Genomic DNA, 17,985 nt, shown 5'->3' with positions numbered 1-17,985 from the left:
GCTATGGCATGTGGTACTTAGACGACTTTAAAGTATAGTTTTAGATGGTCAGTATGTTGAATGTCTGTGTTTCCAGAAAATTAATTTTTAAAACAGTAGTGTATTTCACTTCCAAATATATCCGTAGGGATGATATCAAAGACACAGTTTACTAGAAGACAGTCTGTCTGGTGAAAACCAGTAGCTATGGTGAAGATTGGAGTAATTAATCCTGAATTTATATAACTTGTGTATGGAAATCATGTTTTCTCCCAAGCTTCATTTTGTATATACCTTGGTTTTCGTTGATTACCTAGCAGTTCCTTTTCATCAGTCCTCAAGTAATTAATGGGAAAGTTGCAAATTTTTATTAAACTAATTTAAATTGATTAAGTAGTTGCTGAGAAGGTTGCTGAATCTTGAAACGATAACTATTATTTAAAGAAATAAATATTCTGTAAATGGAGCTCTGCATTTCAGAGGCAGATGCATAGCTTATGCGGTTGTTGCCACAAATGTGAGGTGAAATGAATGTAAATTAACTGCATTCTGCAAACGACTTTCAAAGGCAGAGGCTGCACACTGAGGTGTGTGGAGGGGTGAAAACTGGCAAATGACAGTTGGCATTTGAGGTGTGAAGGGAGCTACTTTTTGTATTTTAAAAAAATTAAGACTGTTTCATTCTTCAGTTGCAGGAGAATCTGGAAGGAATTTCAGCATTTGTAATTAAATCTGTGAATATGATGATATGGAAGTTCTTGATCTTTAATAGGAAATGACTTTATTTAGTCATTGGAGATATAATGGAAACAATTAGGATTTTTTTTTTAAGCATTTGTCTTTGTTCTTGAGGTATTTCATATTGCAAATTAATCATGGATGAATCCTTCAGCTACTGGCAAGTTTTTACTTGTGAGGATGCCAGACAAATTGTCATGTTTTCATTCTCTGTGGGAAAATTTTTCTTAGTTACCCTTGAAATATCAAACTAGCAAGCACAGAGTTGATGATGTGAATGCAAAACCTTCCCTTGCAGCAGCAGGTTGTTGCTTCCTTAACCCCTTCTTGGCTGACAGGGCCATGCTGTGCAAGCTCAAAGAGTAGCACCCACTTGGATTCCTCAAGTGAAGTGCTGAAGGCTTTAGACGTGGAAGAACTGCCATGTGTTGAAGGAGAAACCACAGCTCATCCAAAGTTCTTGGTCTACAGTTACATTATGCTTTGAATGTTTGATTGCTGTGTCAGTAGCAAGGGTACCTGGCCGATCCCCTCCCTGGAGGCTCTTGGTGCCGGCAAGCCGGAGTCAGCTGCTGCGGAGCGTGGCCCTGCTGACTGGAAAATTCCTCTTTCCCCAGCCCGCCTGCGCCGCCCACCACGTTAGGCTGGGCAGCACTGGGGCTGGCTTGCTGCGGGGTGAGGGGGTTGGGGACAGGATTGTCGAGGATTTATAGCACCCCTCAGCAAAAAACAACTGTCTCTTTTAATATTTTGTAGTTGTGCTGAAGTTCACGGCACGAAACCTGTTTGCAGCATGCTGTGATCCAGCCAGCTGGCCAAGCACTAGTGTTTCTCCTCTGGAGAAGTATATAATTTGTAAAGAATGGCCAAATACCTTCTTTAAACAATCTTTTTTTTTTTTAACAATATCAAGGATAGGACATTTAGATTTTTAAAAATAATAATAATAATAATCAAACCAGATTATTTTACGGAAATCTATCTGTCCTGAAGCCTGTTCTCCTGTTGAGGGGTCAGCAGCAAGGCCTTGCTTTTTGCAGTACTTAAGAGGTCTCACGTGAGCATGAGCAGTGCTTACAAGGGCCTAGCCTCTAGATGCAACGTATGTAGCTGATACATAAACTTCCTGCTTTTTTGCACTTGCCGTTTGCTTTATGTGGGGACAAAAAAAAAGAGCTTTTACCTTGACTGGTGCTTGGAGATAACATCCAAGCTGTGAACCAGGCAGAGCCTGCCTCTGGAAGGGCTAGGAGCAGCAGACCTTTCGTTACTTTTCAGTCTTCCGGTGGTTTTCCTTATATATCTTCCCATTAAACTTGAAACAAGATAGTAATAAAGTAAACTGTCGAATAACCAGGTCACATGAATTCTTCATAAACCATTCTAGAAGCAATCTCATGTCTGTCACAGAGTATTTCACCGAGTCATCTGGGCTGTTGTTACATACTCTCCTCTTTCTTCTTTATGGGTAAGAGCTGGGACGCCTAGTGTACCTCACACAGATGCTGGTGGTTGCTTGTTGCTTAAAAAATGGTTTGAGATTTCTTGGTGAAATTTTCTGGTAGATTATTAGCATTTATTTTACTGGTTTTTACATTTTTCAGAGCACTTCACAGAGTTGATTTTGTTTAATTATCATTTGGCTTGATTACATTCACAACAGTAATGAACTGGTGTTCTTCAGTGTGATGGCATCATTATAACTAGCATAGGGAGGAACAGTTTCCTCTTCCCTGACTTCTTTTTTTTCTCTTTTAGCCTATGAAATGCTCTAAAGTTTATTGTTTTTCCATTACAGAACGAAGACACGGTTCAATGTGTAAACCTTCCCCTTCTCCAGCTTCTCCAGCCTGCAATTCCAGGACATCCCTAGTACAGATGAAACCGAAATCCTGTATCAGCGGCCATAACCCTGTCAGCAGCAACTCAAAGCCATTCAAAACGCCCAAAGACAATCTACTTACCTCCAGTAGCAAACAGCACACAGTCTTTCCTTCAAAAGTATCACGGGATAAACCATGGTAAGTACCAAAATAGTAGTTACTGAAGATGTTGGTGGTCAGAAAATAAGTATCCCTATGTATATTTCACAATCTTAAAAAAAAAAAAAAAAATTGTGTTCTCATCTTATATAAGTTTGCAGTTTAAGTCTCTGCATTTCCTAAGGGAGGAAACTGGGATGTTTTTAAATTTTTAAAAAACCCATATATATATAGGAAGAGGAAAATGGACTGAATTACTTTTCTGATGTTGGCTCAATTGTCTGCTTTTCTAAGATACATATAGCAAGTGAGATACTGACCCAGTTTGCTGTCCTTAAGGTCCATCCTCCATTACAATATCAGCCCTTAAAACTGATGATTTTAAACAGTAGGATAATTTTTGCAGAGTTCTTAATGTTGGCTTAACTGATGTTCATGAGAACTTACTGGTTATAGTCATTTATCTTCAACAGCAGCTGCTATTGGAGTTCGTTCTGTATTTTGATGATGTTTGATGTCTTATAAGAAGACATAAGAAAATTCTGGCTGTAAAAATCACTATTTTGAGGGTGTCTTACATCATGTGCTGTGATATATATACACACACACATATATATATATAGGGTTTGAGACTGCCAAGCCCATCCTCCTGTGACTGTGATAATAGCAGCAGAGTTGCAAAAATGTAAATGAGAGTAGAACTGGGTCACTATTTGATGCCATAAGAAACTGTTTTGTCTTTAGTTGCCTACAGGAAAGATGCTTCGTGATTAGGTCACTAGGTTGGTGACTTGACATGTGGGTTCGGTTCCTGGTTCTGCACAGGGTACTGTTACGCTTTGGTCTCCTTGGCCTCAGTTCTGTGTCTGTAAACTTGAGATAGTAATACTTCCTTTCCCTGAAGTTTTCTCTACTTACTATGTAAAGATCCTTCCCTTTTATATGTAATATCTAGCATAAGGAGGTCATGATTTTAGAAAGGGTTTCTGGACACAACTGCCTTAAATCAGTAAATAATCTAATGCAAACCATTCACTCATGAGACAAAGCATAAACTCAAATTATGTTAAAGTAATAGATCATGTTTTCTGCTCCAACATGCACTATGTTGGAGAGGAATTTTGTACAAGAGAGGAATTTTTTTTAAGTCTAATTAAAAGAAAATCAGAAAGGAGTTTAGAGTATTAACACTATTGACTATAAACCTGTTTCTCATCCTAGTGTTACAGACAGCAACTTACATATCCACATACCACCATACTAACTGAATCTATAAACAATATCTTCCGTTCTGGCAACAGATGGCATTCTGTCAGTCAGTAAAAGCTGGAAGGGAACAAAATAACTGAGCATTTCCACCATCCCTTTTCCTTTTATTGGGAACATCCCAAACATTTACTGATGATTAACAAGGTAGATTTACCCATTTAAAACTGTTGTACTGCTGTGTTAATACTTTGGCAATTAATAGGTCAGTAGTTGTACCTGTGAATTACCCAATTCTTGCAGCTCTGCTGCGAGATAATACTGTGGTTTTGTTTACCAGTGGGGAAAAATAAGGCATATAGTAGTTATCACATAACAAACCACAAACAGTCTGAAGTGGAGATCAATGAAATTGTCTTTCAAAATTTAGTGTTAAGTGCCTTAGATTACATGACTTGTTAAAGAATAAAATCAGTCTGATTATCGTCACAGGTTAGAGAGCTGACAGTTGTTATGGAAGAAAGCGTTTGTTCCTATTCCATTACGGGATTATAATTTTTATTTAGAATGCTAGAAAATATCCAGCAGGTCTGATTTTCTTAAAGGAGAAATTGTTCATAGAATCTTATCTTAAAAAAAGAATAAATTTTATCTTCCATCCAGCTGTCTCTACAAGCCATAGAATTTCACCCACTTGTCTTTTAGAAAGAAATACTCAATTGACACAGAAACATTTGTCTCAAAAATGCAAATAGAGTTCATCATATATCCAAGTGTTGCGCTTTATCATCCTTAGAAGCTTCCAGTTACTCAGTGCTTTAGTCTGACACATTGTAGCCTCATACCACAAATACTTACTTGACATAGGTTCTTCCAGACAGTTATCAAATTAGCTTAGTTCAGAAATTGTATTGCTTGTAAGGATTGCTTTCCAGACCTGGAATAACCTTTGTTGCACTTGCCTGATTCTTGCATGCAGCATCTCTTTTAAATTTTAGCTATTACAATCAGTAGTAGTATTTCAGCAATGGCCTCTGCGATGGCATGGCCCAGTAGGTCTGTCATGCCTGCCTGCGTGTAGACCCAACTCCTCTGTTGTTTAGTTCGTTATAGTGTTGGTTGAGTTGTCATAAATGTTGACCAAGTAGCTCTTTCTGTGTTTTACATCCAGTGTTGTTCTAAGATGCGCTGCAGAGATCCAGTTTGCTCTTCAGCTAATGCTTTAAAAAGCGTGATCAGAATGATCGGATGAGAGAGAGCTGGAACTGTTTCATTTTTGTAGTTGCTGTTTTGATACTTCCCTTCTTGTAGTTGGAATATGAAGGATTAATGTGAATACATCATCCAGAAATAACTGTCAGCTCCGATTTTTTTTTTTTTTTTTTTTTTTCCCCCTGTATCTCTCAAGCGTCATTGCTATTAATACAGCAGTGCTTAAGAGACTGGAGCAGTGCTGGAGCACCACTGCACTGTGCACAAGATAAATGTAAACCGTCTTTTTCTGAAGCTTGCAGTTGAGGTGCTAAGAGGTATAGCAAAAGGGTAGACAATATAGAGAAAAAGGAAAAGAATAAGATGATTGATAGTAATAGCAATAATAATGAACAAAAAAAAAAATCAGCAGAGTTAACTTGGACCAGATACTCTAACACTAGATCACAAATACTTAGTTACATTGGAGAGGTGATCTCAGCAGTGTAGAATAGTGCAATGTTTTATGTTTTTAAATGTTTGTGAATTTCTTTTCTCACAGATTTGAAAAGTGAGAGTAGCTCACTCATTTGATTGAGTGGCTGAGATTTTAGAATGAATATAGTTACAAGTGACCAAAAAAAACCCCCAGCAAAATTATGTAACAGCAAGGAAAAACAATTTTTAAAAGCCTGAAGAAAGGAAAACAGAGATAATAAGGAGCTCCTGGTATGAGGAGTGTTGTGACATACTACAATTATTTTTCTTGCTTGGGAATGACAATGACAAGGAATAGCTTGGAACTAAAAAAAATTGCCACCAGATACTTAGGAGGGAAGTTCACTTGTTTCAGGAGTTTGTGGCAGGTTTTGCTGCAAGAGTGGTTCAAATAGGGTAAGATCAAGCACTTTTTGTAGCCTTCAGCTATTTTTGTAGCCTTTTTCTGATTCCCTTTGAGTTCATCAACATTGGTGTTGAATTACTGGTCAGCAACACTGGAAGTTGTATTCTAGTATCAGTATAACCAGGGACGTGTGGAAACTAAATTTGCTTCTTAATCTTATTTGCCATATCCCTTTTCTAATATAAGCACAACAATACAATAAAAGTTCGTATTGCTTATTTTTGTCACTATTTTCCAGTATGTTGTTTCCCCGTATTTCACTGCAGACTGAGGAGCTTGTTATTTCATGTGTAACTTTGCATTTGCTTGTATTAAAATATCTTTTTGAATTAATGAGCTTTATTAAGCACCCCGTGCTACTTTTTATAACTGCCTTTGTCTCTTCATTATTTAGTTTCCCTTGATCCTGATTCCATCAGCAAACGTTATCACCAGTAATCTTATTTTTATTTCTGAAGACCAGTGAAGTTTTCAGTCATGTTAGACTTGGTAATGAGGGCTAAAATATCCCCCTATGATGCACCCTTATTAAATCATAAATCTCTGGAAAAACTAGTTTTTAATTTTATGGTGTTTAACATTTGCTTTTAAACTGTTCTTTTTTTTTGTGCTTTATGGTGCCTTTCAAAAGTCAGAACATTTTCACCGTTATCTTTGTTAGCTTAACTGGTAAACTCATCAAAAAGTGAAACCAGATTTCTTTGCCAACATCAGATTTTCAGCAAAACCATGTGAACTAATTGTTTATCAGTTTATTTTTACTAGCTTTTCCATTATTTCTTCCAAGACACTCTGGTTTGGGTTTTCAGTGTGGATGCAACAGCAGCACTCTTGAAACTCATGGCCACATTATACAGATTTGCTTATGTTAAAAAAAAAAAAAAAAAAAAAAAAAAACCAAAAAACCAAACATTATTTTTCAACTGGCACTTACTGAGGGAATCAAAACATGTTTTTGTCTGATTGGATAATGTTATCATGCTTCCTTCTTAGTATAGAAGAAATATTGAATGTTTCTGTCATTTTTGCATCACTAGTAGCTAGTTTAGTGTCCTTCAGGTAGATACTGCTATTATTATTAGAATTTCTTTTTGTAAAAAAAATTAAAAAGTAAACTTGTCTTTGCTGAATACAGCTTTTTCTCACCTATCTTTGGCCATCATCTGTACTCCAGTTTTTTTCACGTTTACTGATTGTTGTGTGCCTTTCCTCATTAAGGAGCTAGAGTTTCTTAATGTTGAATGTAGTACCCACTTATATTTTTTAAAAAAAAAAAAAAAATAAATAAATTGTCATCTGTAGCTTCTAAAATCTCAAGTAATTTACTGTAGACTACCAGGTGCCCTAGGATCTGAGGTTCTGAGCACTGCAAAACAGAGGAACTTTTTTCATATTTATTAACCATATTTTACTGCTAGACCAGATAATAAACGTGACCCTTTCGCTATCAGTACTTTAAATTAAGATAGGACTTAGAAACTGGGCATGAAGTTCATATGTTTTTACATAGTTTCTATATAGTAAAACTACTTGATCTAGAGTAAAAGAATTCTTCTGTTTTCAGAAAATGCAATTTTGATCTGTTTAAAAGCAAAAAAAAAAAAATTTCTGCCCAGAGGTGTTACAATTTCTGCTTGTCATTTAACGTAATAAATTCAGAGCAGTTTTTAAAAGCAGAGGATCGAATCTTCTTTCATAGCTCCATGTTTGCATTGCTGTTGAAATAATTAATGCATTTCTGGTTTTGTGATTAAGTTACTTTTTTTTTTGTCAGTTACTGGTCAGTGCTTTACATTTTGCTGCAGTCGGATCTGTATTCTGACTAGCTGACTGCTGTACTTAGGATACCACAGGATACAGAAGTTTAATGTAATTTAATTCCAGCTCCAGAATATGTTTGGTGTCTAAATCTTCTTTTTAAATTTATATATACATATTGTTTATGTCAAAGTGCTTTACGTTTTTCTATGTTAAAATACCCTTAGAACAAAGATCTATCTTTCCAGTTTGGGACAGTCTGCTCCAGCCACATGTGCTGCACTTTCTACTCATCTTCTTCAGCAGCTGTGGAGAAAGAGAGGTTTTGTAGTAGCCCAGGAAAGTCAAGACTTGAGTTATTTCAGACCTTGCTTCCAGTGTTTCCGAAGGGTGTCCCATGGAGAACGCCATCTCAGAGTCTTCTTTTTCTGATTGTAGAAACTCCACACCTGCTAACCATTCCTTCTGTAGAAAGAATGCAGCAACGGTGCATTTTTAGACACAAAAGACTGAAATTATGTGAGTCTTGTAAATGGGGGGAAGAAGCCCCAAACCATACAGTGATGCACAGACAGGCAGATGTTGCCTGTCTTGAGATGGTGACACCAGTGTGGTCTCTGGCAAGAAACTCTCTGCTTACTTGAACTGCAGCATGCCAGCATACTTCAGAATATGTACTGATTTAACAGCAGTTGTGTATTTAACAAACCTCACGTGAGTAATGCACTTGCAGAAGCTCTGCACTGCCAGGCAAAATGACTGCAGTGATGTGCAAGAGGCAGATTGCTCTTTGAGTACAGTTGGCTAAGGAGTAATTTCTCACTCTTTCTAAATAAGTTTCATTTTACCTTTGGCATGTATATCAAGTTAAACCTTTGAGATAATAATAGATCAAAGAATCCCTGAGTTTTAAGAAGTTTTTCTGTGTAGGACACCTCAGCTGTCACCTTTATGCTGGGGATTAAAATCACACAGGTTAGTTTAGTTCTGTGCAATTCAGAAAGGAAAAGATTGGAATACTGTTAGGGAAAATCTCATGCTTCTATATGAGGAATTTGATTTACTCTTTAAATTTCACATTGCATTTGGATTTAAGAAAAAACTGTTTTCTTTTGTTTGCTCAGTGTGGAATGATAGTCTGAAAATTGTCGGTTTTGCATGATCTGTGTGTGAATTTGCTTACAAGGCAGACAGTCAATCATTTTGCAAAAACAATTCTTTAGACAGAGTATGGGAAGAACAGAAATATTTGAATGTTTTCATTTGCAGCCTACAATGAAACCTGAGCTTAAAGGTCTGAGAATTTAGGGGCTTTAATTACCTTTTTTTTTTCCTCTGAGTTTGTTTCAGTAAGGAGGGGTATATAATTTATATATTAATTGGTAGTCATAAGACATCCAATTTTGGACTTGTTGGGTAGGTAAAAAGCGGCTACTGTTGTTGGATATTTCCGCATGCAGATAGGAGCCAGAAATGTTAAAATAATGTTGGAATTGAAAAATCACTTTTCTGAGTCTTTTTCGCTGCCACATTGAGAAGGTAACATTTGTTAGTGTCACAAATATGCTGTGATGGTAGTTAAGTTAGGAGAAGTTAGTTATTGCAAACTTTATTCTGAAAAGGGCCAACTAAGCTAATAACTATTTTGGGAATTTTTATTTTTAAGTTAACAGGATTTTAGTAAAAATACATTTTAGTAATGCTTAACTCATCAAGGATTTTAATACTTTTTAAAGGGGCTGCTGTTTAGATTTCTGTGCTTAAAATCTCCTTCTCCTTGTTTCCAGAACTTGTATGTCATTCATACACTTCTGAGTAAATGAATTATTTTGTTTGTTTAAAAATACTAGTATTGTTAGCAAACTACTTCTTTATAATGGTAAGTTTAGTACCGCATACATATATCTGATCTCTTGCCTTTAACACAGGCATATACCAGATATGTAAGGGGGTATGTTTTGCTTAGTACCTAAGAATTACTCTGATTATGAATAGATGGGGATTGGATCTTAAAAAAATGAAATAAAATAGAACAGTTCATTTTCATAGTTCTCTACCTTTCTAGGTTGTGCAAATGCCTAGTTTTGGCAACATTTGATTGAACAAAATAGTCAATAGTGTTACGAAGTATTTCATTTCAGTCTGATCTGAAGATCCTGTGTCCCTTACATTGAAATTTTTTCTGTCTGTGGAAGGGGATTAAGTAACTGTAAATCTTTGGTACAGAAAATACAACTTGAAGATTTTTCTTTGGTTTTGCAGTGTTCCTGTTCCAGTAGTCAGTCTAGAGAAAATTCCTAACCTAGTGAAGGCAGATGGTGCCAATGTTAAAATGAATTCTGCAACCACTACCACCATCACCTCCTCCTCAGCCTCTTCATCCACCATACCTGCTCCAACTTTGGTTAAATCTGGTTTGACATCCAAGTCAGTGCCGCCGTCACCAGAAAAGATTCTGAATGGCAAAGGAATTATAGCTCCATCAATAGACAAGAAACACCAAAATGGCACTAAAAGCAGTAACAAGCCTTACAAAAGACTTTCAGGTAAGTGATACTGTATTTCATTTTTTGGAGTAGTCTTTCTTCATTAATATTTCTATATATAATGTACTAATAAAATGCTGTAGCCAGGTTTCGGTTTGATTTTTTTTTTTTTTTTTTTTTTTTTTTTACTGTAAGATATCAGTTTGCATATATGAAAAAGAAAGCTTTCACGCTCTTAACATGTGTAAAATATTTTCACAGTACACATTCTGTTTAGCTTGAAATTAGTGTTTAGTGCATTTCTCAACTGGTCAACAGGCCAAATATAAAATTTTAAGGAAGTAAATTCATTAAAATAGAAAGGCAGAAGGCTTCTTTAAGCCATTATGTAATTTGGGTCTGTTTAGAACAAAATAAAATGTGCCTTGGTGGAGTGACTTTACTATAGTCATGATCAAGTTGAACAGTTGAGGCTTAAGATACTGCATTATCCACTGAGTCATGATTTTTTAAAGAATCTTCTTTCTTGGTTTTAAATACCAGAAAATTCTGAGAAGATATTGAAAGTGCTGAGAAAGTCTTAAAAGTCGTAATTCCCCTCCATCCCTTTTCCCCTGCGATTCGCACAGGAGTGAAGACGTTTGTAGCGTAAGGATCTAGATCTTTCTCAGGAGGACAGTACAGTGGGCTTGAGGGAGCGGCACTAAATGTGGGAGTGTCCTGGGTGGCCTTAGGCAGGGCAGTAGTCAGGAGGTAGGTTCCCGTGCAAATCTGCTGCCGAAGCACAGAACACCCCATTGTGGGAGGGCAGAGGCTGGGTTAGAAAAGTTGCCATCCATTTGGGGGAAGAATTATTTTCTGTGGAGTTCCCTGGAGGTGACCTGTGCCAGCTGTTGGGCAGCAAGTAGAGAATTTGCCCCCAAAGCTGAAAACATATTTTTGTTCTGAATGAAAGAAAACAAAGTGTTTTGAGGGATTTTATTTATTTTTTTTTTTAAAAAAAAGCAAAAGTAACTGACTCAAGTTTACAGCTTCAGAAGCCATGCAGGGTCTGTCTATTCATCAGCTGGCAGCACTTTGTGATTTGGGCAGGAACTTCTTGTGTGTACTGAAAGGCTAATTTTGCTAATGGCAGCATGATCTGCATTAGATCGTCAGTTTGGCAGAAATTAGTTGACATGATTTCTAAATGTGCACTAGTTATGAACCAAGCATAAGTTGTACAAGATAAATGCTTTCATTTCCAGTTAATAAGTGTGCCCTATTTTTTGACTGAATATCAGGTTTATTTCTTTTCATTTTCTCAAGTTTGGCAGTTAGCCTATGGTACTGCTACCTTGGCTTGACTCCAGACCAGTGCGAGGTGTTTGCTGGGGCTGTGTGGGGTATGGAACAATGCCATTGCCTTAAAGGATTCAGTACACTGTTCGCTTTCTTAACTAGTTAAAGGTGGCGTACAAGAAAACAGAACCGTTGTTTGTGATAGTGTTCCACAAAATGAAAAAAAAATTAAGCAAAAGTAACTGATTAGGTTTTTAAACCTTACATTTCATTTGCTAAAATCCAATTTCTTATTCTAATAAAAACTCTATATATTTTGCAGTTAATTTAAATGCTGGTTTCTTTTAACCTATTATTCCTTTAATGGTTTGGATGCTTAATTTAGCTAATCAGTTCTGAATTCCTACCCGGGCAATTGAAACTGATACTTTCTGAGATACTTGTTTTCCTCGTGTTACCATGTACCACCGCAGCGCTGCAGGTGACACTTGTACCTGTTTTGTACGAGCGCCTGCTGAAATGCCTTCAAAAAGGAGAATCATTTCTGTAGGATCTTGTTTCAGCTTGCTTGCTTTTTCTGTGGAGGCAACTCCATCGTTATTCTGTCTCTGAGCTGTCCCTTGCAGTGTCTTCTGGGCTCGGGAATGTTTCACTCGTGGAAATTTCCAGATATGCTGGAACTCTGCGCAGGACTGTTTGAGCACTCCGATAAGCATTAGTTTGCTTTTATATGGTTAACAAATGCACAGAATTGATACTTTTTTAAAGCTCCTCTGTCATTATCAGGTTTAGAATCTGTTCAGTCTTGCTTCTCATGCCTCATGTATTGATGCAGCACAATAATTTAGCGATGATGCAAATGGAAGTCCTGAGAGCACTGTAGATGAATTGCCTGTAGATTGTGTGTCACTATGGTATAGATTCCTCTCCATTGTTATACAGAACTGTGCAAAGGTTGAGAAAAAGATTTTGGAAGGTCAATGACATTCTTATTTTTAGATATCTCATAAATTCCGTTCATTTAACGTTAAAAGAATGAGACAGTAGCTAGGGAATTTAGGTTTCCATCAGTCTACTGCTGTGGGAATTTTTGTACAGCTGTTAATTTCTGAAGCTCCTTAATAGATCTGGACAATTTACATCTGTTTTCTTTCCTTTTTAGCAACCTCCACTCTCTCTCATACCATTTCCCTGACTGTGGCTGAAGTTTCTTCTTTTTCTTTGCTGAGAGCTGGTGGTTGTTTGGGTGATGAATGAACCTGCGCTCTTTTCAGGAGCACTGTCGTTGGTGAGAGAGAGGAAGCAGCTCATGAAACCACAAAAGACAGTCTGTACCTGCCCAGCATAAGTGGATCAGTGTTCCCTAGTAGCAAACAAAAAAAAAAAATATTTTCCTAAATTTTCCTTAGTTCTTTTTCTCTTTGGGGTGAAGTTAAAAAATGCAGATGCCTAGTTTACAGCAAGAATATCTGTTGTATTGCAAACAGGAGTTTGAGACAATTCAGTTTTGACCCTTCCTCTTCTTTCGGTGAGGTTATAATGAACGCTCTTTACTCTGTCCACTGAACGTGAAGAAGTGGAATCCATTCTGGAGAAACAGTTTTCTAAAGCTGTGCCTGTGCAAAAGAGTCTAGGGATTCTCATGCTACACGTTTCCTAATACAGAGATAATCGGAAGCTGTTATTGATAAGAAGGTGATTCATTAAATGTGTTGCCCAAACCAGGCACATCAGTAGGTGGCAATTAGATGTTCATGACTTTTCTGGAACAGTCACGCACGCTTCAGCCAGAAGTGGTTTCCTGTTTGTTCAGTATTTTCTGTTTCTCAGAGAAAGCATGTAATTTTGTTGTTCGGTAGATGGCGGAGGTTTCCACTTTTTCTGACTGTAATTCATTCTGTTGATTTCACCTCTATATGATTTCCTGAAAACTAGCTTTGCCATAATCAGTCCTGCAAGTCTTGCTTGGCTGGAACAGCATCCAGCAATCTGGATGCTCCCAACGGGAGCTCTTCTGATTTTTGAAGTATGTTTCCCTGTTGGTCCAAACCAGGCCTTACTCAGTGACTTTCAGAAAAGTCAAGGGGTTTTCAAAAAACCCTCAGAATTTTTCATTTGAAGGCACATTTCTAAATCCATGTAGTCAGTTTAGTTTGTTTTTTAATTTGTATTGAAGGTTTTTAGGCGGGTAACTCAGGAAACTGTGATAGGAACATCATACACTCAAAAACCAAGAGTAATTAACTCTTTACTTTGTGAACATGTGTTTTCATGCTTGAAGTAGAAAAAGCTGTTTATTATATTTAGTCATGCAGCTACTTTTCTGTTTCTGTTGCGCTGTAAAGGCCGCAGAAACTACAACTGCTTGTCACATATTTCAGTCTCTGTAGATTTCACAAAAAAAACCCAGTGCCAACTCTTTTTTTCCAAGCTCACTTTCTGGTGTGTCTCTGCTAATAGGTCAATAACATAACCATGTATTTGATGTTTGCTTTAGCATTTTTGAGTCCATATAGCAGCATGCATGAAACTGCTAGCAATTGTGATATCTGGATGACAGTTGTCATCTAATGTAGGCTCCTTGGCCTCGCGTTTCTTCTTCCAGCTGTTCTACTTGCTGTGGTGCTGTCATAACGTTGTAACGTAGCTGTGAATTGCTGTCTTCATCTGAGCTCTGATTTGTTTGTTTATAAAGAATTTTTAGATCCTCAGATGAAATGTTATATTTGAGTACCAGATGTTTATTCTATCTGAATGTAATGCTACTGTATAGTTAAAGTAGGCTTTGGCAAATAGTTTATATTGCACTATCAAACAAAAGCAAACCAGTCTACCAATTAAAATATATGATGTCAGGGTGTATAAAGATAATAGTAGATTTTTTTTTTTTTTTTTGGTGGCATAAACTAAAAAGTGTATGTACAGTACAACTCTGTACTGCAAACCCTAAAATTATCTTAACATAACCTAAAGGAGGTGATGTTCTCTGTGGTATATAAATACTAAAATATTAATGAAAATGAAATATGCAAATACAGCATATTAAATATTAATGCACTTTTAACAGTAATCATGAGGAGAACTCACATAAATGCCTTTTTTTTTTTTGTAATCTCTGCAAACTTTAAACTCCGTGCATCGGCTTCCCTTAGGGAAATAAGAACTAACATACACGTTATTTTTACACATATTTAGGGGACAGATTTAGATAAATTTTGTTTTTTAAATGCCACTAGTAATCTTGCATTTACTTTTGAGACACCACGGGTTGTTTTTCAGAGTTTCTGAGTATGTCAAATAAATGTTGTTCAAAGCACTTGTGATATTTAATCTGTCTGTGTCTCAGCCACACTCAGAAGCTAGATTTGCAAATGCTGCATTTCACGGCCTCGGCGGCTGCCAGCATTGGAGAGGGAATTGAACTTGCGGGTATCTGGATTGGGTCTGTGTTTGGGCCACTCTGAGCACAGCTCTGTAAGCAGACTTATTTCTATAAAGGCTGTGATTGAAATCCTGCTCTAAATAGTTTGAAGCATGTAAGGAGAAAACAATAAGCAAATGTGAGTGATGCACATCACACCGTTATGGGGTGCTGGCACTGGGAACAGTGGTTCAGGTTGAGCCTGGTTGAATTAAGTACTATCAGGCAAAAATTATAGTTAGTCTGGTCAAAATTTCTGTAATAACCTTTTTTTTTTTTTTTTTTTTTTTTTTTCCTTTTTCTCCCAATCCCCTCATCAAACAGAAAGAGAATTTGACCCAAATAAACACTGTGGAGTACTGGATCCTGAAACAAAGAAACCTTGCACAAGATCGCTCACCTGCAAGGTATTTTTCTTAGAAGATAAAATATCAGATGCTTTGTTATAGTTTAAATCCTACCACAGTAGTTTGAGAGGTCATACCTGCTCCTGTCTTACAGACAATGGGTATGGTATTCAGACGCTGTCTTCAGGTAATTCTTTTGAGTAATTCTGTTTCTTTGAATCAGAGCATCTGCATTATTCCGCTGATATTTCTAAAAAGGTTTTTTTTCCTTGTCATTTTGTTATGCAAAAAGCATTAACGTTTCATGTAGAAGCACAAGTGTTATTTTAAATGCTCCTTTTTGTGTTCATATCTGCAAAGATACTGAAATATAATAAATTTTTAGTTAAAAATTTACCTTTTTTTATAATAAATTACTTGGAGGCTGCCCTTGTGATAGTAAGTATCATGTCAAAAAGTAGCAGCAATGTAAGACATTTTTAATTAACATTTGTATGTGTATATGCTGCTTGCCAGTAGAGATGATTGGTTAAATGCACCTTAAACTGTATGCACATTTTTCAGTCCAATGAAATCAGTTTTTCATTGTAAAAGAGCTACAATGACATTATTTCTTATTATTTTAAAATTATTCGAATTGTATTTTCTGTTTTGGGAAAGGTAAGTCAATAGGCTCTACTATATGAAAATTGCAAAAGTTGCAAAAAGTAATTTTAGCCTTGATATTGGCATTTCTTAAGAATGACTTAAATTATCAAAGATGATGTGGAATAACAGCTTTATTTCCATAACTGTGGCTAAAGTTGTTTGAAGTAGATTTTATCTTTTAGAGTTGTGGTGTATCGGAAGTATAGAGGACTCATAAACAATGTCATGCACACACAAATGCTTTTTAACCACCCTATTTTTAGACTCATTCACTTAATCATCGACGAGCAGTTCCAGGCCGTAAAAAACAGTTTGACATCCTTCTAGCTGAACACAAAGCTCGATCCAGGGAAAAAGAAGTTGCAAAAGACAAAGAGCATCCACCGTCTGCAAGGGAAAGCTATCAGAGCCAGCCCACACCAGCACAAGACTCTCTGTCAGGATCTTCAGTGAACTCTGGGCAAGAATCTAAAGTAACATCTCCTGCAAAATCTAGACCACCAAATTCTGTACTTCCAAGGTAAGCAGTTCCCCAGTGTGGAATGTTGGATTCTGAAGGTGCTGTAAGAAATGGTGTAGTCTTTCACACAGCTTATTTTGTAAGCATTTGGTACGTCTTTGGGCTATTGCATGATAAAACATATTAATATAAGAGTTTCTCTTAGCAGGAGAAGATAGACCCCGTTTATATTAACCTAAATCTGTCCATGGTAGCCTGTGATCTGATTGGGAATGGCGTGAGGAGTTACCACCCTCTGATCAGAATCTCAGACTAACTGCATTTTTTTGCTAAAATGGTTAGTAGCAGTTAGGAAAGTTTACATTCAAGTCATTCTGACACTTGGGGGAATAAAAGTATTTTGTCAGGGTAGATGCCAGTGCTGAAATTCTGCACATTTATGTAGAATTTTTCTCTGCAAATACTGCACCAATTACATTAATGGAATGTCTGGTTAAAAAGAAAAAAAAGGTGTAATTTAGTGTAAATGACAATGTAAGCAGCTAGTTCTTAAAACTATTGATTTGAAACCATAGCATGTCATTCCTCATTTTGAAGATTTTCTTGTAAAGGACAAAAACAGCCTTCAGAAAAATAATGCAAACTTCTAAAGACATCCCTTTAGAAAAACTAGTATGGTGTATTGGGTCTACTGAATTCTACTTATCCTCTGGTAAACCATCCATACGTTTGTTTCATTGGCCGCGGGGGTTTTGGTACTAGTTTTGGCTGGAGCAGATAAAGCTAAACTAGTTGGTTTTGTTCATATTTGTTTTGTTTCGTATTTATTTTCTTCTCAAAAGCCTTGGATTGGGTTGGGATTGGGTGCCCAATTCGGGCGTTTTGTACTAAGGTAGTCTCTGTTTCATGTTTCAAAGAGATATTTGTTGTATTTACTATCTCAAGTCTTACAGAGACAGCCATTTCTGATGTTTTCTGTGTGTTCATCAAACTGCTGTGAAATTTTATTCATACAGTGGTAGAGGTGAGTCTTACAGGGTTTGAGTGAAAGGGCAAAGAAAGAATACTTGTAAATAAATAAAATGGTGAGACGCGTGTATAATTCTTGTAGAAGGAGTGACCTTACGCAGTAGGTAGACAGGAGCACAGAGGGACAGGCAGACATTGGTTTTGGTTGGTGTTACAGTCAAAGAAACAAAACTGGAATGCAATTCAGTGAGAGTCAGCTGAAGAAATTGCAAAGGTAGTGGTACGTGAGGAGGAGGATTTTAGCAAATATGTTGCATTTGTACGGTCTGCACTTCTGTTTCTGCTGCCGTGCCTGCAGTGTGTCCTGTCTGTTTTTGCAAGCAGCCGTGCCAGAGGAAAGCCTCGCTACCTCTCTGCTGAGAGCCAGCAAGCCTGCGGCTCTGCTGCTGGATAAGGTTACGTGAGCGCTCCCTGCTCTGCCGAGGCAAAGCCTGCTGTTTTCACTGAAGGTGACTCGGCTTGATCTGGCCAGCTTTTCCTGACAGCTAAGGAGCACGATCTATCTATCCCTTGCAACAGCAACTGCAGCAGTTATTTCCAGCTGATGGGCATTGT

At 37.1% G+C, this 17,985-nt stretch overlaps 1 protein-coding gene across 6 annotated transcripts in view; it reads left to right on the top strand.

Moving 5' to 3' along the window:
- Positions 1-17,985, top strand: part of ATXN7L1 (ataxin 7 like 1) — a 120,617-nt gene that overhangs the window by 85,221 nt on the left and 17,411 nt on the right. For all 6 annotated transcript variants that reach the window (XM_086746395.1, XM_086746439.1, XM_010130246.2 and 3 more), the window contains 4 exons: positions 2,516-2,738; positions 10,021-10,304; positions 15,271-15,353; positions 16,205-16,461. In XM_086746395.1, coding sequence (XP_086602521.1) covers positions 2,516-2,738; positions 10,021-10,304; positions 15,271-15,353; positions 16,205-16,461 — 847 coding nt within the window. The remainder of the gene's footprint in view (positions 1-2,515; positions 2,739-10,020; positions 10,305-15,270; positions 15,354-16,204; positions 16,462-17,985) is intronic.

This window comes from Chlamydotis macqueenii, chromosome 1, assembly GCF_036417535.1.
Source record: "Chlamydotis macqueenii isolate bChlMac1 chromosome 1, bChlMac1.mat, whole genome shotgun sequence".
Lineage (NCBI taxonomy): Eukaryota > Metazoa > Chordata > Aves > Otidiformes > Otididae > Chlamydotis > Chlamydotis macqueenii.
The sequence above is the reverse complement of the archived record's forward strand: the minus strand, read 5'-3'. Positions and strand labels throughout refer to the sequence as shown.